The sequence below is a fragment of the Anolis sagrei genome, chromosome 3 (genome assembly GCF_037176765.1).
Source record: "Anolis sagrei isolate rAnoSag1 chromosome 3, rAnoSag1.mat, whole genome shotgun sequence".
In the NCBI taxonomy this organism is placed as follows: domain Eukaryota; kingdom Metazoa; phylum Chordata; class Lepidosauria; order Squamata; family Dactyloidae; genus Anolis; species Anolis sagrei.
The window spans coordinates 76,270,250-76,294,664 of record NC_090023.1 but is presented as its reverse complement, the minus strand read 5'-3'; the positions used below and the strand labels follow the sequence as shown (position 1 = coordinate 76,294,664).

Below are 24,415 nucleotides of genomic sequence, written 5' to 3'. Positions count from 1 at the left end.
TACTGCTGTCAATTCATTATATTTGTTTTTCTTCCCCTGGTGATGCAGCGGGTTAAACTGCTGAGCTGCTGAACTTGCTGACCAAAAAGTCGGTGGTTCAAATGCAGGGAGCAGGGTGAGCTCCCGCTGTTAGACCCAGCTTCTGCCAGCTGAGCAGTTCCAAAACATGCAATTATGAATAGATCAATAGGTACTGTGGGAAGGTAACAGCGCTCCATGCAGTCATGCTGGCCACATGACCTTGGAGGGATCTACAGACAATGTGGGCTCTTTGCCTTAGAAATGGAGATGAGCAACACGCCCAGAGTTGGACATGACTAGACTTCTTGTTTACCTTTTACCTTGATACAAAATTACTACATGTCACAGAGAAAGGCGGAATCCCCGGTGGCACAATGGGTTAAAAGCTTGTGCTGGCAGACCAACAAGTCAGAGGTTCGAATCTGTGGAGAGCGCGGATGAGCTCCCTCTGTCAGCTCCAGCTCCCCATGCAGGGACAACCTGGGTAGATGCAGGGAATGCTGTGGATGTACCATATCTGGATTTCAGTAAGGCTTTCGACAAGGTCCCTCATGACCGTCTAGCAAACAAACTAGTCCTGTGTGGGCTAGGTAAAACTACGGTGAGGTGGATCTGTAATTGGTTAAATGGACGAACCCAGAGGGTACTCACCAGTGCTTCCTCTTCATCCTGGAAGTGACAAGTGGAGTGCCGTAGGGTTCCGTCCTGAGCCCGGTCCTGTTCAACATCTTTATTAGTGACTTAGATGAAGGGTTAGAAGGCAGGATCATCAAGTTTGCAGACGACACCAAATTGGGAGGGATAGCCAATACTCCAGAGGACAGGAGCAGGATTCAAAACGATCTTGACAGATTAGAGAGATGGGCCAAAACTAACAAAATGAAGTTCAACAGTGACAAATGCAAGATACTCCACTTTGGCAGGAAAAACGAAATGCAAAGATACAGAATGGGGGACGCCTGGCTCGAGAGCAGTATGTGTGAAAAAGATCTTGGAGTCCTTGTGGACAGGAAGGTGAACATGAGCCAACAATGTGATGTGGTTGCAAAAAAAGCCAATGAGATTTTGGCCTGCATCAATAGGAGCATAGTGTCTAGATCCAGGGAAGTTTTGCTACCCCTGTATTCTGCCTTGGTTAGACCACACCTGGAATATTGTGTCCAATTCTGGGCACCACAATTCAAGAGAAATATTGACAAGCTGGAATATATCCAGAGGAGGGCGACTAAAAGGATCAAGGGTCTGGAGAACAAGCCCTATGAGGTGTGGCTGAAAGAGCTGGGCATGTTTAGCCTGAAGAAGAGAAGGCTGAGAAGAGACATGATAGCCATGTATACATATGTGAGGGGAAGTCACAGGGAGGATGTGGAGACTAGGATATGGAACAATGGCTTCAAATTACAAGAAAGGAGATTCCACCTGAACATGAGGAAGAACTTCCTGACTGTGTGAGCTGTTCAGCAGTGGAACTCTCTGCCCCGGAGTGTGGTGGAGGCTCCTTTTTTGGAAGCTTTTAAACAGAGGCTGGGTGGCCATCTGTTGGGGGTGCTTTGAATGCAATTTTCCAGCTTTTTGGACTGGATAGCCCACGAGGTCTCGTCCAACTCTGTGACATGAGAGAATCCTCCCACAAGGATGGTAAAACATCAAAACACCTGGGCGTCCCCTAGGCAACGTCCTTGCAGACGACCAATTCTCTCACACCAGAACCAACTTGCAGTTTCTCAAATCACTACTGACACGAAAAGAAAAAAAACAGCGAGAAGCTAGAGACAGATATACTGGAGGTTGATAAATTGGAAGGCATTCTCCGCGATGCCCCAAAAGCAGCCCGCTTGAAGCTGTCTTCTCCGATTGTCTACCCACACAAAGAGTTGGTTCCTCAACACAAATGTCACACCCATGTTATGTGAGTCCCTTGGAACTGAAAGAAGCGTGGGCTACTCAGTCAGCAAGGCGCGCGCGCGCAGCGAGGGGATTGGCGGGCGCGCGGCCGAGGCGAGCCGTGACGTCACACGAAAGAAGAAGACGCGCCCACATCGCGGGCTGTGGCCTGCCTGGGGAAAGGACGGGGGCGCGCGGGGAAGAACCAAGGAGTCGCGCGGCGCAGGAGGGCAGCACGCGACTCCCTCGCAGGCTCTCCGATGTGTCCGAGGCCGGGATGGCCCGCCAAAGGTGAGCAGGGGACCCCGCTTGGGAAGGCTCTACCTGGCCGCCAGGTGGTCTCCTTCCTTCCTGCCTGCCTGCCTGCCTGCCTGGCGCGCAGACCGATTTATGCTACCTCGCAGGCTGGCACCTGAGAATGTCCAGAAAGCACCTTTCCTCCTGCGGCTTTCGGGCCGTTTCCGGGCCAGCTTTCGGGCGGCAACTTTCCAAGTCTGGAAAAGTTTGGAATCACGAAAGTTTTAAACTAGGCACGGGCAAACTTGGGTCTTCCCTCCAGGTGTTTGGACTTCAACTCCCACAATTCGCTGTTAGGAATTGTGGGAAGTCCAAAACACCTGGAAGGAAAGCCCAAGTTTGCCCATGCCTGATCTATCTCCTTAAGGACCAATCTGTAGGTGTCCCCTTCACTTCCGTATTGAGGAAGGGACAAGCTTGTTTCCTACTGCCCGGAGACTAGGATACAAAATACAGGAAGGAAAGATCCCATCTAAACCTCCTGGTGGTAATTTATTTCGTATCAAAAGCATTGCATAAATTAGTATAAAACTGATAAAAATTGAAAGCGCGCAGGTGGCTAAATATCTTTTGACCAAAAACGGGCAACAGCAACTGTATTGTCTGTAGCCTCCAACAATTCCTCCTCTGTACATGAGGCAGGGCACAGTGGACAAACATACAGATGTGGAGTTGTCTGTTCTGCTCCACAGTCACACAAGGTTTGGGATTCTTTTAAGTAGTGCCATTTTGCCAGGTTGTCTTTTGATCTGCCCACTCCACTTCCGAGTCTGTTCAGGGACTTCCAAGTTGCCCATTCTTGGTTTGCCCCTGGAGGAAGACCCTCACCGGGGGCGGGGGGGGGGGGCATCCAGTTGGGATTTCCTACTTTAGCTGCCCAGAGGGATACCCTTGCTGTTGCTGGAGGGATGCCAAGAGGAGTGGTAGTTCTCATAATGCTTTTCCTTGATTTGAGTCTACTGGTAGCCATGTAGTGGATGTTCACAGTGTTCAACCTTGTTTCTCTCACATTTAGCAGCAACTTCCCATCACACATCGGGGGGGGGGGGGGAGCAATGCCAGCTAGCTTTTAGAGTTTATCAACAGGTGTAGGTTTAAGACAGCCTGTGATTATTCTGCATGTTTCGTTCAATGCTACATTCACCTGCTTTTCATGGGCAGACCTATGCCAAACAGGGCAGGCATACTCGGCAGTTGAGTAAGACAAGGCCAGGGCTGATGTTCTTATTAATGTTGGGTCTGCACCCTATGTGCTGCCAGTAAGTTTTTGCAGAATGTTATTTCGTGCAGCTAGTTTATGCTTGGTGTTCACTATATGCTAGTTATCCTGGTGGTGAGAGCTGTTCAATAGTGGAATATGCTGCCTGGGAGCCTGGTGGAGCCTCCTTCTCTCAAGTCCCATTATATACAATAGTGTCCCTTAGATAAAACAGGAAAATTAAGGTTTGCTTTTGGGATTTTTCCTGGGGGAGTATGCAGGGAATATTTTCAAGCCATAGATGTGTAAACTTGTGAGGGGAAGTCTAAAATGATTAGGAGAGCGACTAAAATGATCACGGTCTGGAGAACAAGCCATATGAGGAGCAGCTTAAAGAACTAGACATATTTAGCCGGCAGAGGTGAAGGCTGAGAGGAGACATGATAGCCATGTATAAATATGTAAGAGGAAGTCATAGGGAGAAGGGAGCAAGCTCGTTTTCTTCTGCCTTGGAGACTAAGACACTGAACAATGGCTTCAAACTACAGGAAAGGAAATTCCACCTGAACATTAGGAAGAACTTCCTAAAGGTGAGAGCTGTTCAGCAGGGGAACTCTCTTCCCCGGAGTGTGATGGAGGTTCCTTCTTTGGATGATTTTAAACAGAGGCTGGATGGCCATCTGTTGGAGGTGCTTTGAACGCATTTTTTTTTTTGCTTTTTGATGGAATGGGGTTGGACTGGATGGCCCCTGAGGTCTCTTCCAACTCCTTGATTATGTGGTTGAATCGAAGGATACTGAATTCATTGATATGAAGGACAAAAGCTAGATCTACACTGACATATCATCCAGATTATCTGCTTTGAACTGGGGGCTCTTCCAGACAGGCCCTATATCCCAGGATCTGATACCAGGTTGGGTTGTTGTAAGTTTTTCGGGCTGTATGGCCATGTTCCAGAAGCATTCTCTCCTGACATTTTGCCTGCATCTATGGCAGGCATCCTCAGAGGTTGTGAGGTCTATTGGAAACTAGGAAAATGGATTTTATATATCTGGGGAATGTCCGGGGTGGGAGAAAGAACTCTCGTCTGTTGGAGGTAGGTGTGAATTGCACACCTTGATTTGTATTGCATGGCCTTGCAGTTTCAAGTTGTGACTTCTTACTGCCTGGAGGAATCCTTTGTTGAGAGGTGATATTGAATTTTCTGTTTATCCCAGATTATCTGGCAGTGCAAACTCATATAATCCAGTTTAAAGCAGAAAACCTGGGATCAGATCCTGGGATATAGGGCCTCCAAGGTCATGTGGCCAGCATGACTGCATGGACTGCTGTTACTTTCCCACCAGAGTGGTACCAATTAATCTACTCACATTGGCATGTTTTCAAACTGCTAGATTGGCAGAAGCTGGGGCTAACAGCAGGAGCTCACCCCGCTCCCCAGATTCGAATCTGCAACCTTTCAATCTGCAGGTTCAGTGGTTTAACCCACTCCACCACCAGGGGCTGCTCCCATCAGAAAACAGAGCTGCAATTATTTCTGCTACCCATGTGAAAAAAAAATATTTCAAATTTCAGAGTTCCACATAAGGAATGCTCAACCTATAGTCTGAAAAAAGTCTTTAGGCTTTTAAACAGGGACATGACAAGAAATGCACTATTCTTGTAGACCTCTTTGAAAAGAAAAGTTTGTGGAAAGTGCAATTTTAAAAAAAGCAGGCTTATCATTGAACAAAATCACTTTCATATTATCTTCTTTGTATTCTCTATAATGCAGCGGTTCTCAACCTGGGGTCCCCAGATGTTTTTGGCCTACAACTCCCAGAAATCACAGCCAGTTTACCAGCTGTTAGGATTTCTGGGAGTTGAAGGACAAAAACATCTGGGGACCCCAGGTTGAGAACCACTGCTATAATGAAATATAATGCTCTGTGTTTGCTTCGTATATCACAAAGTATAGAGTTTGCATGGTATCATGCTTTGGGCATTGGATTACAACTCTGGAGACCAAGGTCCAATTCTTACTCATCCATGGAAACCCATTGGGGGACATTGGGCAAATCACACACTCTCAGTCCCTGGAAAACCCATGATTTGGTCACCATAAGTTAGAATTGTTTCTGAATGCTTTAGTATTGCTCCAGTACTATAGAAAATTAGGCTCAATCGGACAGAAAAATCTTAATAATAACAATGTGTGCTGTGTTGTGCTTATGTTTGTGAAGTCTCTGGTGCTGATGGACTGAGCTGATGGTATTAAATGTTTGATTGTGCAAAGAACAAAGGTTTTTGGAGGGTTGGGGGGAGTATTGATTTGGCCAAGATTAAAATCTCATCGTGACTTACTATAGGGAAGTGGTGTAGGGGGTTAAGGGAGCTGAAACAGGAGCTGAAAGAAAGGGTCTGAAGGATAAGAGCAGAGAAGAGGGAATAAGAAAGGACTAAATGGGATGAGAGTAGAGGACAAGAGAGCAAAAGAGTTTTAGTGTAACAGGATAGATAAAGAAATGGAGAGAAACTGGTCAGTTGCCTTAAAACTGAAACCTGGAGAAACTACAAGTATTGGAAATGTGGAGGTGAAGAAAGATAGAGAGAAAAGACGTCTGGGAAAATCACTATATGATTTTCAAAGAACAGCATGTTTGTGCTTTGTTTTGTTTTGTTTTCTACTACTATCTGGTAGTTCTCCAACTATGTGTTTATTCATTCTTCACACACATTTATTGACTGTTTATGAAGATCTTGCCTCACCATCTGTTTTTATCTTGCTTTAGCCTTGGATTCATGGCCCTCTTTCTTTGGTTTCAGAGAGTTGCTGGTAAGTTACAGTTCAGTATTGTTAACATAATGTAATAGATACTTTTAGATACAGTCGTAACAACGGGGAAGATCAAGCTGCCAATCTTTTTTCCTGATATTCAGGGTGGACTGTAAAAATGCAAACAAAACAATTTCAAAATTATATAGACAGTTTACATGGCAGCTATATTCTTTGTGCCTTTAACTATACCCTGGGAAAAAAAGCCCAGCATTTTTATGGTTACTGTTATTTTCGTTCCACCTAAAATGGGCCATTGTCTTTAAAATGGACACAGCAGGGAGTTGGTTGAAGATACAAATGGCCCAGCGTGTGCGGCAGCCAGGTTGCTAACGGGAGAGGCGCTCAGTGAGCATACAACTCCGCTGTTGCATCAGCTTCATTGGTTGCCAGTTTGCTACTGGGCACAATTCAAAGTTCTGGCTTTAGCCTATAAAGGCCTAAACAGTTCCGGCCCAGCTTATCTATCCAAATGCATCTCTCCCTATGAACCCACCAGGAACTTGAGATCATCGGAGGAGACCCTGCTCTCGATCCCGCCTGCTTCACAAGCACGTCTGGTGAGGACAAGGACAGGGCCTTCTCTGTGGTGGCTCCTCGGCTGTGGAACTCCCTGCCTAGGGATATTAGATCGGCCCCCTCCCTCCTGACCTTTCGAAAAAAGTGAAAACTTGACTCTTCGAGCAAGCATTCAGAACCTCAGCATAATCAGACAAACTTGAGTCGAAAAATGATCTAGGAACAGCTAAGATGATGGAACGGATAAGGATTGAACATGAAGACATAGTTTTAAATTTTTATTGTTTATTTTTTTATGGTTTTTAAATGTATTCTGATGTTTTTTCTACTTTTATTAATGTATGCAATTTTTATATGTGGCATCGAGTTGTGCCGACTTGTACGCCGCCCTGAGTCGCCTTCGGGCTGATATGGGCAGGGTAGAAATAGCGTAAATAAATAAATAAATACATAAATACATAAATACATGAATTTTCATGTTGAGTAAAGTCATACTTGTCCACTTTCTTCCTGTGACATAGAAGATACAGTGGCAACAGTTGTTAACTCTGCCCTTGAGGGATGAGGTACTCTAAGGCCCCTTCTACACTGCCATATAACTCAGATTATCAAAGCAGATCATCTGGATTTTATATGGCAGTGTATGAGGGGCCAAAGGCTAATCTGTCAGGAACAGTTGAGCTGTTTATATGGGGCCCTCTTTCAGTAATCACAGAACACAATGATACTGGTCCAAACAGCAAACAATCAGAATCATGGTGTATATGTGCGCAGTACAAAATATTACAGGGGTTTCTCCTGATTATTACTCCCAAATAAATTCTCATAAACCCAATGAGTCAGTAGACTGTTAGTAAGTAAAAACCTATGTACATTTCAGTGGGACTAACAATTAATTTTTGGATGAGCAATTAGTTTTCTGGCATGAAAACTAATCCACAAAATAAATGGCATTTTTAATCTGAACTCATCTACACTTTCAGTTTGGCACACCACCTCCAATGTCATAATCTGAAAGAAGTCTCAATCTTAAAGAATTCTCAAGGGACCCTTCCTCCTTAAGGGTTCTTTCAGATTATCACACTGGAGGAATTTCCATGCCAGAAAATTAATCGTTAGGCCCAACTAAAATTGACCCACGGAAATGTAAACTAACAGTCTACTGACTCATTAGATCTATTCTAGTTGGGACTAATAATCAGGAGAAACCCCTGCAGTCTTTTGTATTGTGCACATAGGCACAATGATTCTGATTGTTTGCAGTCTTTTGTACTGTGTTCAGGAGAACCTTCTACAACCCCTTCAACAGAGCTGTATACAATCCACATTGTCTGATTTGAACTGAATTGTATTGCAGTGTAGACTATGGCTACTTCCACACAGCTGTAAAAAATCCACATTGAATTGGATTATCTGGCAGTGTGGACTCAGATAATCCAATTGAAAGCAGATATTGTGGATTATCTGCCTTAATATTCTGGGTCATATGGCTGTGTGGAAGGGCCTTAAAGCCCTGTCTACACTGCCATGTAATCCAGATTATCAAAGTAGATAATCCACATTGTCTGCTTTGAACTGGATTATATGGGTCTACACTGCCAGATAATCCAGCTCAAATCAGATAATCTGGATTTTATATGGCAGTGTGGAAGGAGCCTAAAATAATCCCATTAAAATCAGATAATGTGGATTTTCTGCTTTGATAACCTGGACTATCTGGCCTTGTAGAAGGAGGCTCTTTTAAGGAGAAAAGCATAGAAACTGATTCTGGTCTGATCTCTTCCCCTGATATTTAAAAAAATATGAACACATAATGTTTGTATGCGAGTAATATGATGGTTTCATTTCAGTGACCTATTATGAGAAAAGTATTGTCGGCAGACACTCTGTCTAAATCAGTTGTTCTCAATCTTTGCTCCTCCAGGAGTTTAGGAATTCAACTCTCAGAAGCCCCGGCTAGTTTGGATAACAATTGGGAATTCTGGGAGCTAAAATGTGCAACTTCTGGAGAAACAAAGTTCAACTGGTCTAGATTAAAATAGCACCAAAAATCTAAAAACTTTAAAAATGATAAATCATTAAAATCCACCCCCACAATAAATACAATAATTTATCACTTGGAAAAGGTGTAAATAAATTTTCAAGAAGATAGTCCTGTATATCTGTTCAGCACAAGGAAAATGGCAAATGAGAGATCTAGCAGCACTTTTGCAACTGATATATTTCAGCATAGGTTTCCATAGGTTGTCCACGCCATCAGGCCAGGAACTAATCCTTTCTATATATATATGCTTCCCTCTTGCAGTTGCATCCGAGCGCTGCATACATACATACCTAGGCCCCTTCTACACAGCTATATAAAATCCACACAATCTTCCCTGAACTGGATTATATGGTGGTGTAGACTAAGATAATCCAGTTCAAAGCAGATAATGTGGATTTTCTGCTGTGGTATCTCGCAGTGTGGAAAGGGCCTTAGAGGCCAGGAGCTAATCCTTTTTATCTAGACCACCCTCTTTTGATTGTATCTCAGTTTTCAAAAGACCTTTAAAGCTTGGCATGGTTTCAGTCATCAAAAGCCCCTCCTACACTGCCATTTAAACCAGTTCAAAGCAGATAACCTGGATTTTATGTGGCAGTGTAGAAGAGGCCAAATTCACATGGAGAAGAGTGTTATGTAGGGTACATGAAATGAAACCACTGTGGGTGTTCACTTTGTGAAGTGACCTTACTTAATTCTTTTAATTGAAAAACCACCAATATAGCTTCTACTCATATTTTACTTGGGCACACTCTTAAACCCCCCTTTTACACTGCCATATAAAATCCAGATTATCTGGTTTGAATTGGATTATATGGCAGTGTACCTTCCATGGACCTTCCATGCAGCCATATCATCCAGAATATCAAGGCAGATAATCCACAATATCTGATTTGAACTGGGTTATCCGAGTCCACATTGCCATATACTCCTGTTCAATGTGATTTTTATATAACTGCATGGAAGGGGCCTCATATAATCCAGTTCAAAGCAGATAATGTAGATTATCTGCTTTGATAATCTGGGTGATATGGCAGTGTAGAAGGGCCTTAGTGACACTAGATTGTGATAAAATAAAGGCTCTCTGTGGGCCCTTCCACACAGCCATAGAACTCAGAATATCCAGGCAGATAATTCACAATACTGCCATATAATCCACACTGCCATATAATCCAGATCAATGTGGATTTTATACAGCTGTGCGGAAGGGGCCTATCACTCTAAAAATACCATATAATACACATCAACAAGAGCCATTCCCTTGAGAAAACACAGGATCAGGTTCCATATTCCCATCACCTTGGGATTATGAATAAATACCAAAATTAGTTTTGGTTCCTGGAAATCAATTTAAATCCATATTCTTGCAACATATTACATTTCACGTCTTACGGTGTTCATGTCACCATTCCTACCTGCCCTGAATCTCTGTAGATATAATTTAAAATATTTTTTTGCTTGAGGAAATTCTCCCTGTTTGTAGTGAATATCCTGAGTTGGACTTCTGACTTTGCAAGAAATGGAATTTGCAGTTTTTATCCCGGACTCCTTGGTGTAATGAATATGCTAAAAAGGCATTACCTTACAGAATTAACCCCAATTTGAAATAAAACGATATGTAGCCACTGGAAAACTGGATTGTAGGCTGCAATGTATTATTGACATTTTGTTTACCTTATTTGTTTTTATAGCAAATGTACCCATCGTTATTGGCATAATTGGAGGTACTGCTGAAATGGAATGCTTTTATTATGGAAAAGAACCATTCATCCTGAATAAATTTAGAATAATATGGCAAGAAAAAGAAGACAGGTTTTGCCCCATAGATATCTATTCTCCTGGTGAAGATTTGAAGTCCAGCCAGTGCAACGAATTCCAAAACAGGACTCTATTCAGTGAGCAGCTGAAGAAGGGCAACTTTTCCCTGAGACTGTCAAACATCCATCCTGATGATGACAAAACATATAAATGTGTAGTACTGAAAAACGAATCAGGAATGTTTTTGCCCTATAATAAATCCATTGTAACCCTCAAAGTGGCAGGTAAGGTGCTCCTAAGCAGTTATTTCTGATTAACAAGCCAGAGATTCAAGTGGACATCCTCTTAGGAAGAAAAGAAAAAACAATTTTGGTTCAGCAGAATGATAAAATGGCAGAAGGAAGTTCAAAAGTATTTTTTGTTTCTGAATTTCACAGACATCCCCTAGAGAACCAGGGAGCAACAGGGCTTCAAATGATACGCTATAGTAACTTCCCTTACTGCAGGGCTATATTTATATTTAGGGTTTATGACATGTACATTCCCACTCCCACACCACTCCCATTGGTGCATTTGTTGCTTTCCTAATGGCTGCTGTTGAATATATACACACATACACAAGCTTAGGTACTGGTGATGCCTAGGTTAGATATTTTGTAATGCTATATTTTATTTGGGATTACATTTTACGAATGGCCCCATTGGAAATACAAATGGCTCTCTGGATGTGAGTGGACAACAACTCGCATCATCTTCTATCGATTCCCCAAAACTTTGCCATCACTTTAAGATGGTCATGATGGATATGTATGCCAAGCTTGATCCAGATCTATTGTTGCTGGCCATGACGAGGCTCTGATTATATGGGGACCATTCTGGAAAATAAATAAATACATACATACATACATACATACATAGATACATACATAGGTACGTGCATACATATTTTAGCTTTTATATCAGTATTTCTCAACCTGGTTGTCGGGACCCCTGGGGAGGCACAAGGGGGTGTCAGAGGGGTCACCAAAGACCATCAAAAAACATAGTGTTGTCTGTTGGTCATGAGGGTTCTGTGAGGGATGTTTGACCCAATTCTAACGTTGGTGGGGTCCAAAATGCTCTTTGATTGTAGGTGAACTATAAATCCCAGCAACTACAATTCCCAAATGTCAAGGTCTATTTTCCCCAAACTCCACCAGTGTTCACATTTGGGCATATTGAGTATTCGCTCCAAGTTTGGTCCAGATCCATCATTGTTTGAGTCCACAGTGCCCTCTGGATGTAGGTGAACTACAACTAAAAAACTCAAGGTCAATGCCCACTGAACCCTTCCAGTATTTTCTGTTAGTCATGGAAGTTCTGGTGCCAAGTTTGGTTCAATTGCGTCGTTGTGAAGTTCAGAATGCTCTTTGTAGGCGAACTCTAAATCCCAGCAACCACAACTCCCAAATGACAAAATCAATCTCCTCCAACCCCGCTAGTGTTCAAATTTGGGGATATTGATTTATTACAGTAGCAAAATTACAGTTATGAAATATGAATTATCAAATAATTTTATGTTTAGGAGGTCACCACAACATAAGAAACTGTATTAAGGGGTTGTGGCATTAGAAAGATTGAGAACTACTGTTTTATATAGAAATATATGGCATTTTTTTTCAAAACAGGTTAACTACAAAAATGAGGGGGGCGATGGCATATGGCTGAGATTAGAATAGGCCAGGACTATTATAGGATCACTGAAGCATCTGGCTATCTACTTATGGCCAGATATGAAATTACTGAGATTACTCATCAGCACTGAGATCCCCTGCGGGAGCCCTGGTAATCTCATCAGTGATGACATCATAAGTGTCTGTCATGAATAACTTTTCAATAACTTTAAAGCACAGGTTCTTTTTATTGCAATTTCTAGTGTGAGTGGATACATCAGATTACAGAAAAACATTTAGACATACAGACATACAGATTCTATGTAACTACATTGGATTTACAATTACAATTACAAACAAACAAAGGAGAATTACATTTTTACTCAGCATTCACACATATGTACATGCATTCATCCACATGCATTTAAATATTACCAGTATTACCATATCATTTTCTCCCTCCTTGGAGAAGCACCTGTTAGGCTAGACCCTGATTTCCTGCAGCCTGCCAATGCATAGTTCCAAAACTTCCATAATGCCAAAATTTCAAAATGCCAAAATGCAATCTTTCCCTAAGCACAATGCCAAGGACCAGATCTCTGTTTTCCATGCAGCAGAACCTGATTCCCTGCACAAAATCTAAGACTCCAAAAGCGCACTTCTTCCTCTTCCGTTGAGAAAGAAGCCCCAAAGTGTCCAGAATCATGCTTTCCCATAGCATATCTGCGCCACTCTCCGAATACACCATCTCTCTCCTTCCCGTGGAGCAGAGCATGGCAGGTGAACCAGACTCCTCAGATCTGTCACAGTTTGAGAATTATTAGATTGAGTCTTTTATAAAATTATTCTGCTGATGCAGTCCCAAAGTTGTAAATTAATGATAGACGTCTTCTATCCCGACTCTTATCTCAGTTTCCTGGCCAGATGTTGATTCTTCTTGATTGGTGTTGATCTTATGTTGACTTCCTTCTTAACATTTTAAACATTTCTATTATCACTGTCCCAGTTCTTATCAGAGTTTACTCTTCAGTTTTTATTAGCAAATTTTAATTACAGTCCAACAAGCAAGTAGTTAGTCATTGCAGGCCTTAATATTATACTGGTGTCTTCAAAACTATCAATTCCATCCATACATCCTTCCATTCTTCCATTCATTCCCACCCATCATATTAAATTTACATTTATCTGCACATTGAATTTCTTATTACATGTCTATATCCCTAATAGGATTTCAGGTAGTGTGTGCTTTCCACACACTTCTGGGAGGTATAAGAAGCATGCAGCTTGCTTTAAAGCAATATGCCATCCTTTTTCCAAGCCATGGCATGTTCACCAGGCACTCTTAGCATAAATCCATTGAATCAGTGGTATTTACTGAAGTGTTGACTTGTATTCAGCAATTTCTTTATTGGGTCTACAATTAGATATGTAGCTTTATCTATGAGAGGAACTGAATTAGATTGATAGATTATAATCTTGATATGTTGCATTGACAAACCATATTCCAAAACTGCCAGAAATCCTTGGGTTTATGAAATTTAGATGAAATGGGAAAACAACAGCTGAGGACAATAAAAGTAAAGTTAAAGATTTCACTTGACATTTAGTCTAGTTGAGTCCGACTCAGGGCAGTGGTCCTCATCTCCATTTCTAAGCTAAAGAGCCAGCATTGTCCGTAGTCACCTCCAAGGTCATTTGGCCAGCTTGACTGCATGGAGTGCTGTTACCTTCCAGCAGAAGCTGTACCTATTTGCGTGTTTTTGAACTGCTAGGTTGGCAGAAGCTGGGGCTAACAGTGAGAGCTCACCCCTCTCCCCAGATTCGAACCACCAACCTTTCGGTCGAGGAAGTTCAGCAGTTTAACCTGCAGTCATGTGGCCAGCATGACTGTATGGAGCATCGTTACCTTCCTGCTGGAGTGGTACATTTGCATGTTTTCAAACTGCTAGATTGGCAGAAGCTGGGGCTAACGACAGGAGCTCACCCTATCCACAGATTCGGCCAGCAAGTTCTGGAAGCATGAACTATAGAGACTTGCTTTATTGAGCTCATTGTCTTTCCTGAAATCGAAAACATAGAACCCCAGCCTTTCACGTACATTTTGGGGAAGCTGCAAGATGGAAGTGGGCAAATGAACATTCAGTTCTAGAGTCTGCCATCAAACATTGCTGGATTTGCCATTTTTATAATGGCCAGCTGTTGAGATCATGTAGGAGATGATGGGATAGACCTCTGTCTGAGATCCCGGTGAACTATGGCCAGAGTGGACAAAACTAACCTAGATGGAGCAATGCTCAAGGCAGCTTCTTATGTTAATGTAAAAAATAAAAGAAATTGGGGGGGGGGGGGGAGAGAGAATGTTGCTTCCTTCATGTATGTAAAGGAACAAACTGATAGTATAAGATACTTGTGTGGAAACAGGGCCCTACTCCTGCTGCATATTTTGGCATAGTCTAGGAAGAGGACCTTGGAGCACAACCATGGGCCTAATTTGGTGCATTGTAACGTCACTTTATGCAGGGGCCACAGGGGTGCAGTGGGTTAAACCATTGAGTTGCGGAACTTGCTGACCGCTGTTTGAATCCGTGAAGAGGTGTTACCTCCTGTCGTTAGCCCTAACTTCTGCCAACCTAGCAGTTTGAAAACATGCAAATGTGATTAGATCAATAGGTACCATTTTGGCAGGAAGGTAACGGCATTCCATGCGGTCATGCTGACCACATGACCTTGGAGGAGTCTAAGGACAACACTGGCTCTTTGGCTTAGAAATGGAGATGAGCACCACCCCCCAGAATTGGATTCGACTAGACTTAATGTTGAGGGAAAACCTTTACTTTTAACATCACTTTATTTTGTAGTTGTTATATTACTTTGTTTTGAGCTACATTTTCTCCACTCTTTTACCAATTGGAAATGCAATTGAAATATATACACATTGCTCTTGATTTATTTTTCTTCCCCAGCACACTACAGTAAGCCAGTTATAAACATTACTGGGCAACCTGGTGAAGAAATGATACTTGTTTGCCATTCTAGCCATGGATATCCTCAGGCAAATCTTATGTGGATAAATCAAACTGACAACAACCCTTTGAATGCAACTGAATTGAATGCTACTAGAAACTCTAATGGGACTTTCAGTATCTCCAGCACTTTAAGGATTAAAGCAACCTCTGATACAAAGTTAGGATGTCAAATTGAAAATCCACTGCTGCATCAGAATATAACTACAACCTGTAAGTTGATGTACACATTTGAATTGTATCAGCTTGTATCTGTGTCAGCTATTGTTGTGAAAAACAAATACATCAAGAATGCATGATTATATATATATATATATACACATACACATACCTACATACACACACATATACACACACACACACACACACACACACACACAGTGTGGCCAAGATCCTGTACCACTTCAGCATATTGTAAATCTCTACCTTATGTTACTGAATACCAAATCAACACAATGTTTGTGGATCAGTGGTTAATGTGCATTGCGCAATTGTGATGCACAGAGGTAATACATAGAGGCATTGTGAATTTCCATGCTTCTCCTTGTGCTGCAGTCATCTACCACATGCACAACAGTCTGACATACACAACTCCATTTAAAATGCTGTTATCTGAATAGGACTACTGTGTCACATTACCAAAAAAATCACTCCAGATGCTTAACACAACTTACATCTAAGTATGCTGGTCCACAGGATACTGGCCTTTACATGTATACTCTGTGTTTGTGTATATGTGTGCAATATAATCGATGTTTATGTGTGTGTTTGTGTGTGCCTTCAAGTTGCCTGTTTATTTATGCAGCCTACAGCAAGGAATACACAGAAGTGGTTTTGCTAATTCTTTCCTCTGGTATTCATTGGGGTCCCCCATCCAAGTCTCCTTGTGGAAAGAATAAGCTGGATATAAATAAACATAATAATAAGTACTAACTAGAGCTGCTCCACTTTTAATATAAATAATATAGTCCCAAACCCTTAAACCTCTAAACACTTTCTTTATCATTTCTAAACTGGAATTTAATCATGAAGTCCCATTTCAATTGTGAAATGCAGTTTCAGGGTTTAAAATGCTAGTAAGGAATCAGTTAGGTCTTGGCTCCATCTCAGCTTTGTTGTATCATGTCTGGGTTTCAAAAACTCAACTCAAAATTGGGTTGGTGCTAATTTTAGACTTAACACTAACACAGTCTTCATTGGTATCCACCAACAAATCACAACACAGGGATATACAACAAGAGGAAGCCACAGATAAAAAAGGAAAGCATATTTAAGAGTTACTAATCTCAAGAATAAAATTTGCAACAGTCTCACAAAATAATGCATCAGAGTTGTTTGGAAGGTATGACATTTTATAACACACTTGCCATTATAACACCCAACTGCCTATGTCTGTAGCAAATGCCAAGATAGCGAATGTATTTGACCTATTTAGTTTTGTGGCCCCTGATCTGCCAAGACACAAGCTTCCACTTTTTGGCAAAAATGAGAATGTTGGATTTAACATGATTTTAGACTAAAATATTGCAAATTGCAAATTGTCATGAGTGTTTCTGTCCATTTGTGTAACATACACAGTCAGGTGCAACAGTCCTTTATGCTAAAATGTGATTCTTAACAACATCTTGTTTAACAAAAAGAATATTCAAGCATTCAATGCTGTTTGTATTTTCTGTGGCCCTTGGTGCAACTTAATGTGTTGTTTCCCTCCTTGCTATAGTTATATTTGGCAAAGAGAGCCCTCGAAACAGTTCTATAATTGATCGCAGCCCTGGTCCTGTGGCCAGTGGTGTTGTAATAATTGCTGTAATAGTGATTGCTATTATTATGTTCACCTTCTGCTGGAATAAAAGGAGGCGTTCTCATCAAAAAGCATATGCTGGTAAGTAAGTGATATATTTTAGCAAACTTACAAGTGTGGTAATGCCCAAAATGCCAAAACAGTTAGCCTGTACAACTGTTTAGCTAAGTGCAGTTCAAATAGTTTGTCTTAAGAGTGAATCTGTATAATCATTGCCTGGATCATGTCTGCCGTATGTCTGCCCTTTTGATAACTGCATTTCAAAAGGGAACCCCTTCCCCTGCTTGCCCTTAAACATGATTTGTTGCACTGTATATTTGAAATCTCTACCACCTGCATCAGGGCTGAAGTAGCTCTACGTTCCAAAATGCCACCGGGTTTGTATGCAGCAATCTCTGCAGGTGAAATAAAACATCTGGTTATGCACCTTTGCTGCTTTGGATTTGTTGTTGCATCCTCTATATTGAAAACTGTGAAGTACAAAGAGATTTCAACATACAGATTTTCTCAGTATGCTAGTTATGTTGTCATTTGCTAACTCGTGCCATCCTGGCTTGCTCTGTAGCAGGCATCCTCAAACTGCAGCCCTCCAGCTGTTTGGGCCTCCCAGCTCCCAGAATTCCTGACCATTTGACAAGCTGGGTAGGGCTTCTGGGAGTTGGAGTCCAAACAACTGGAAGGCTGCAGTTTGAGAATGCCTGCATTGGGACATCTAACATTCAGAGAGCCTTCCAAAGATCTAGTTCAAGACCTGGCAGTCACAAGTGGATGACCTGTGCTGGGAACTGGATTGGAAAGTATGTCTTTGTGGATCCTGTGGGACTTTTAAGTGCCAGAGGATGTTTTGGGATGTTTTGTCAAGATGAGGGTTTCTGAGCACTGGTTTTTGTGGTTGAATTCCATTTAGTTTGAAAGTTTGCAGGAGGAAATGCAGTTGGAGGCATTGTTGTTCATTCTTACAGCTGGCCATTAAGCAGCAGGGTTTTGTGAAGCTCACTATTGTTCCTTATGGTCTTGAACATCTACATTAAGCTGTTAGGGGAGTCTATCCAGATATCCATTATGCTGATAATCCCAAATCGCCTCCCAGTTAGTTAATTGACAAGGTATGCCTCAATTAAAACTCTACTATAATATGTTCTATGTGGGGCTGCCCTTGAAAAGCATTTGGTGAATGGGAAATGCGGCAAACTAAACTATTTTCTGGTGTACACTGTAGAGGCCACATATCACTGATCTTGTACTAAATGTACCACTTTTCAGTTTGTTTCTAAGCCCTATTCACATTGCTGATTTTCACCAACAAAGCCCTATGCAGACTTGTGGCAGAATGTCTTGGAAAACTTCCTCCTCCCATAGATAGGAGCCTGATCAAAATTTGAATTCCTCAGTGGGATTCCCTTTGTATTCTATTAAGACTTGATTGGTCAATATACAAGACTGGGCTTTCTTGATAAACGTTTGATTTCACATCAGGTATTTGCAAAAGCAAGCTTGTTCAGCTGTTTCAAGTTTAGCATAATAAATCAAATATTCCCAGAGATTCACAGTCTCTCTTTAATTCCAAATTTAAATAATTTAATTGGACATACTCTCATTTTATTTTCCTATCCAAATTATAGGTGTGGCTATGAAATAAATTACAGGCAATCCCCAAATTACGAACACGATAGGCTCTGTAGGTTTGTTCTTAAGTTGAATTTGTTTGTAAGTCAGAACAGGTGCTTTAAAAGTATGTATATTAGCTTTACATGGCATAGGGAAGGGTTAACACTCCTGTGGTGTGTGTTTTGCTGTCTGTGTCCCTGTTCAGAAGATTTCACATCACTTACTGTCCCTGTGACAACTGGATTTTGAAAGAATTTGGCTTGCTGCAGAAACAAGGATTTGAGAGAAAACTTCAGTGGAGACACATTTTCCCCATGATAACTTTTTCAGGAGTGAATTCCCTTTCCTAGAGGTAGATTTCTCTCACTTCCTGTTGTCTCATCCCATTTGCAACTATGAGCCCTTTGTAAATCAGATGTTTGTGCCTTGGAGACTGCTTGTATTAGAATTCCCAAGTGTCTTCTTAAACACAGATAGCAGTGTTCTCCTTCCCTTTGCAGTAGATAACATTGTGTAATGAATCTTTAAAAACATATTACGATTTGTTCATTTAACAGGTGTGTGTAAAAATGAAGAAGCAGAGCACTGCAATGGTAAGTAGCAAACTATCAATAATAATATATTTTATGAATGTATAAGTGTCAAAAAAGACTGAAATTTTATTCTAATCTTAAAGATAAAAACTGTTTTTACCCCACCGGGGAACCCTTTGCAATAATAATGGGGGCTTTATGAGATTTTCCTGGATTAAATCACTATTAGGGTGGGATGGATGGGATGAGTATTTACATATTATGGAGACTGGAATCATATATGTGACCCTATCATTTCTGTTTTAAGGAGGGTATTTGCAGTGAATCCTGTCACCAGGCTTAATTGCTGTTAAATTTTGCCATCATAACTTCTATTGGGAAATTCAAGTATTTAGATAATTGTTATTCTGCTAGCAACAGGACTCAAGTTTCCGTTATAGGATTAGCATAATTTGAATGCAGTTTGAAGGCAGTTAATAACAGTAATTAATTACTGGCGGTTCATGGTTTCAGGAAGAGTGGGTTCTCAGTCCTTTCACTTTGTGGTGAAGCATCCCCCTGTTCAGACATCTATTATTTATTTATTTGTGGTATTTGTATATTGCCCTTCTCAACTCTGAAGGGAACTCAGGGCGGTCCACAGTGTTGGCAACAATTCAATGCCATTGATAAAAAACAGGTCAAAATTGATCCTTCCCTGATAAAACATTAAACATTATTAAACACAGCACATAAAATAACATCACATATCACACAATGACACAACCATTGTCAATTGTCAAACATTGCACTTTCAACTTTCACTTTCAATATTCCTATGTTGGGCTGAATGCTTGGTTCCACATCACACTTCCTAGTATTACGTAGCCTCTCTTTTTAATATGTAACAGAGACTTATTTTTATTTTTAAAGGTGCTGTTGAACTAGAAAACATCTAGAGGTGCTGAACTGCTGGAGAGAAAGCTAAATGACATAGCAACATTACTGTGAAGCATTCCTTCAAATATGGGCCTGTGCTCATACTTTGGTCTTTTGCACTGCCAGGAGGACTATCTACCCACAATTCTACTGGTGGAAGGCACAATTCTACCTTGTGTATAGCTTTACAGACTAGACTGTAAAGTTAGCCTTCTGGAAAGGATCTACTTTTTTGGACACCCCAAGACTTCTGTTTCAGAAAACCTAGAACATATGTTTAAGTTACTTAAAATTGTGTCACTTGGTACAGAACCTAAGTACAGCTGTGTGGAAGTTAATCAGGATGGTGAACTGATGCTAATAGGAGCCCCCTGTGGCACAGGGGGTTAAACCCCTGTGCTGGCAGGACTGAAGACTGACAGGTTGCAGGTTCAAATCTGGAGAGAGCGCAGATGAGCTCCCTTTATCAGCTCCAGCTCCCCATGCGGTGATATGAAAGAAGCCTCCCACAAGGATGGTTACACATCAAAAACATCCAGGCAATGTCCTCTGGGCAACGTCCTTGCAGACAGCCAATTCTCTCACACCACAAGCGACTTGCAGTTTCTCAAGTCACTCCTGACACGACAAAAAAAAAACTGATGTTAATTGAATTATTGGATGTTTCCAGGTTCAGAAAGTATATGAGAAAACACCTACTCCTGGATAACCAGTGTGCAGGAAGGCATTCAGGCCTCATTTGTGAATTTGCAAATCGTGCCTTGTTGGCTGCTGTGGGAACTACATTAAGCCCTGATTATATGCTGAAGTTTGATTCTAGGTTCCCCCTTGGATATTGAAATCCATTGAACCTGAAGTTTCACTATATACAATGGTGTCGTGAAATGGTGCCATATCCCATTTCCAGGAATAGCTGCAAAAGCTGGACAGTGAAAAAAACTATTAAAAAGAAAATCAACTCATTTGAGATGTGATGCTGGAGAAAAGTTCTATGAATACCTAAAAAGTTAAATAAATGAGTTCTTGTGCAAGTCAAAATGACTACACTGAGGCAATTATACTTTGGCCATAACAAAAAAAAACATGACAAAGTAGTAAGGTGAACAACAATCGGACAAGAGAAATTCCAGGTGGAAAGATGCAGCGAAGGAAGCCATAGCCTTGTCTACAGTCTGATGACAATGGAGTGACATGGAGATCTCTTATTTGTGACGTTATTGACTTGATGGTAGCTAACAACAAAGTAAAATGGCATCCCTTATATAAAATGGTGAACAACTCAAACAAGTGACAGAGGGAGTCTGAGTATCTGTAAAATGGTGCAAAGCTACAACAGGGTATGCCTGAACATCAGCATAGTGCTAAATTAGTTTGTTTGGGGGATTTTTTTAAATATATGCAAGCCATGATTGGTTGAATCTGTGGGTGCAGAACCTATGTATTGATATAGAGAGCTGACCGAACAATGCTGTATGAGATGACCCTTTTGATCTTATCCAACAGTGTGATTCTTAAGTTCTAATGTGTGGTGGTCAAAGAAAGAGACAATGTTCCAGCCCAACATTCCAATGTTAGTGTAGAATATGAGTGATTCTTAGAAGAAAGTAGCCCCCAGCATGACGCCCAGAGTTAGGTTTAATGCTTATTGAGAGAAGACTATATACATATATACATAGTTAAATGAAAAGTGAGGCGGTGCATACTTGGACAACTCCAGCAGCCAAACAGGCCTAATCATCAGTTGAAAACACAGTGCCATGTGCTAGGCATTGCTAGAACTGAAATGTTTTAAGCAATTGATCCTATGACTTCAGTAGCCTCATCACAATCTGAAATTGAACATGTGCCACTTTAACCATGTCACATTCATTTATGTGTGTGCTGCGCCTGCCAGGAACAGGAAATGCATCAATCAAGCATCTTCTCAAATGTTTCACTCAGTAACCCTGGTGGGTTAAACCCTTGTGCCGACAAGACTAAAGACTGACAGGTCGGAGGTTCGAATCTGGAGAGAGCACGCATGAGCACTTTCTGTCAGCTCCAGCTCCCCATGCGGGGACATGAGAGAAACCTCCCATAACGATGGTAAAACATCAAAACATCTGGGCATCCCCTGGGCAATGTCCTTGCAGATGGCCAATTCTCTTATACCAAGTGTGACTTGCAGTTTCTCAAGTCGCTCCTGACATTTTAAAAAAATCTCAGTAACAGGGGGCACAGCCAAATTTTAACTTTGAGAGGAAGAGTTATTTTAGAAAATCTCTTAGAAAGTTGGAACATGACTGAATACTTTCCTAACACTCTTCAGGAACAGTACCCATTGGCTTACATCTATAGTCTTGGCTGCAACAGCCAAACAAGCCAAAAGCTTGCATTTTGAGCTAAGCAAGGTTTCAAAGATGGAAACTTTCAGGTAGTAGATTAAAGAATTGTCAAACATCATCTCTGTGTTTGTGCCAATATTTATTTATCGTGTCAGGGGCAACCACACCATTGTATTACATTTCTAACTGAACAAAACAAACAAACAGATAAAAAAACACAAAGTTTGCAAGCTTGGTAGTTGATTAAATGTCCTTTGACCAATATCTGGCCACTTGGAGTGCCTCGGGTATTGCCGCAAGAAGGTCCTCCATTGTGCATGTAGCCGGGCTCAGGTTGCATTGCAGCAGGTGGTCAGTGGTTTGCTCTTCTCCACACTCACATGTCGGATTTCGTGGTGTCAGAGCGCAGTCAATAATGTGGTAGATATTTTCAGGTCCAGAACACAACATATTTTAGATGTGTAGACAACTGCCAACAACTACTTTGCACATGTGAACATTGTACACATTGGGATCAATGCCAGGCTCTAGATTTGAACCAGTGTTTTTGTGAGTTGTTAACTTAAACTCACAGTAAATGTTATTTTAGTCTTTTGAGATTGTGCCACTGAGCTAGTTGTGATAACAAGAGAAGATCAGGATCTGAAACTGAATCTGAACTTTACTACCAAACTATATAAGGATGCAAATTCAACCATAAGATTTGAGAACAGTGCGTAAATAGAAAAGTACATGCATCTGATAATTAAGGGGAATGAAAATGTAAATATAGAAAATACAGAAAATTCATATATGAAACTAGATGGCACAGTCAAGAGGTAGAGATATAAAGAAAGTTATTATATATACCTGAAAGACTAATCCTTCCTAACATTTGATCAGTCAGTAGTTTATCATGTTTCCCTCTGCATAGCGGATCAATCTACGACAAAAGTTCCCAAAGTTGTATCAATGGACACTGTGAATGATGTTTCATGGTTGGTGTGCTAACTCTGAATCAAGGGAGGCCAGATGACAAGCAAGGTGTCTAGAGCTCAGGGAATTGTAATATATGTATCAATTTGAGTTTTATTGGATGGATCACTCCAGTGTTAACCTTAACCTACTATATTGACAACATCTACTTTTTCACCACAAATTGGTTCATTTTGCACTTTTCAAGTATAACCATAGCATTAGATGTTCTCAAGATAACTTTTTACCACCCAAATAATTATACTTTTGCCATACTAAGCCCAAACTTTTGTTAAGTTGTATATTTTTTCTGGTTTCTGTGATAACTTATTCTATAAATAATGAGCATAGCCTGAAGAGAAACACTTTAAGTTAGAGAGGAGAAAATGTTGTTTTAGATTTCACTCAGTTTCTTTTTTCCAACCATAAGTTTGTTTCATCTTATTCTTGCATTACAAGACTGTATGAACATTTCTATGCATCTTCATGTACATGTCTCTTCATATATGCTCTTTGCTATGTACTTTAATTCAACATATGGATTTTGGTAACTATTTCCCCAAAACCAATGTCATCTCATTCATTTACAAATCATACTGTCCACTTAGCCATAGATGATGCATTTCTGTGTTCATTGTTTAACTAAAAAAATTACATGATTTTTAAAAAGATGTGTACACTAAAATATAATTGAGTTTTGATTTGTATCGTATTTGGGTTCAGGGAATGAAAACTGGATATCAACTGAATGGTTTTCTCCCCTTTGTTTCTAGAGCTAATTGTAATTGCAACTTTGATCAAGTCAGAAGTCCTGCAGTAATTTTGTTAGGGATTCAACAGACCATTCTTGATAATATTGCTATAATATTGTTTCCTAAGTAAACATGCCTGAATCTTCCATTTAAACAGTGCTATACTGCATTGTAGATAAGCTGAAAGCCATGCATTAATCAAATACTTTACTTACTTAGATGGTACACATTTAGAAAACCGTTTGGCTTTGGTAAACGCCTTTAAAAATGAGGTGAATGTTTATTTTGAAAACTCCTTTCTTTTCATTATAGTGTCT

At 40.8% G+C, this 24,415-nt stretch overlaps 1 protein-coding gene across 2 annotated transcripts; it reads left to right on the top strand.

Moving 5' to 3' along the window:
- The first annotated feature begins 2,060 nt into the window (after positions 1 to 2,060).
- On the top strand, positions 2,061 to 24,415 carry ICOSLG (inducible T cell costimulator ligand). Of its 2 annotated transcripts, XM_060770245.2 has the most exons (7): positions 2,061 to 2,196; positions 6,172 to 6,215; positions 10,467 to 10,817; positions 15,149 to 15,421; positions 16,929 to 17,090; positions 19,175 to 19,210; positions 20,063 to 24,415. In XM_060770245.2, exons 1-7 carry the CDS (start codon positions 2,183 to 2,185, stop codon positions 20,086 to 20,088), a joined length of 906 nt encoding a protein of 301 aa, XP_060626228.2. In that variant the 5' UTR covers positions 2,061 to 2,182; the 3' UTR covers positions 20,089 to 24,415. The 2 variants fall into 2 exon arrangements, with proteins under 2 accessions (XP_060626228.2, XP_060626229.2); XM_060770246.2 differs by lacking the exon at positions 16,929 to 17,090.

Excerpts from the sequence above, each read along its gene's own strand:
- ICOSLG (XM_060770245.2), top strand. Across the intron at positions 10,818-15,148 it reads TGTAACCCTCAAAGTGGCAG|CACACTACAGTAAGCCAGTT; the intron begins GTAAGGTGCTCC and ends TTTCTTCCCCAG. Across the intron at positions 15,422-16,928 it reads TCAGAATATAACTACAACCT|TTATATTTGGCAAAGAGAGC; the intron begins GTAAGTTGATGT and ends TCCTTGCTATAG.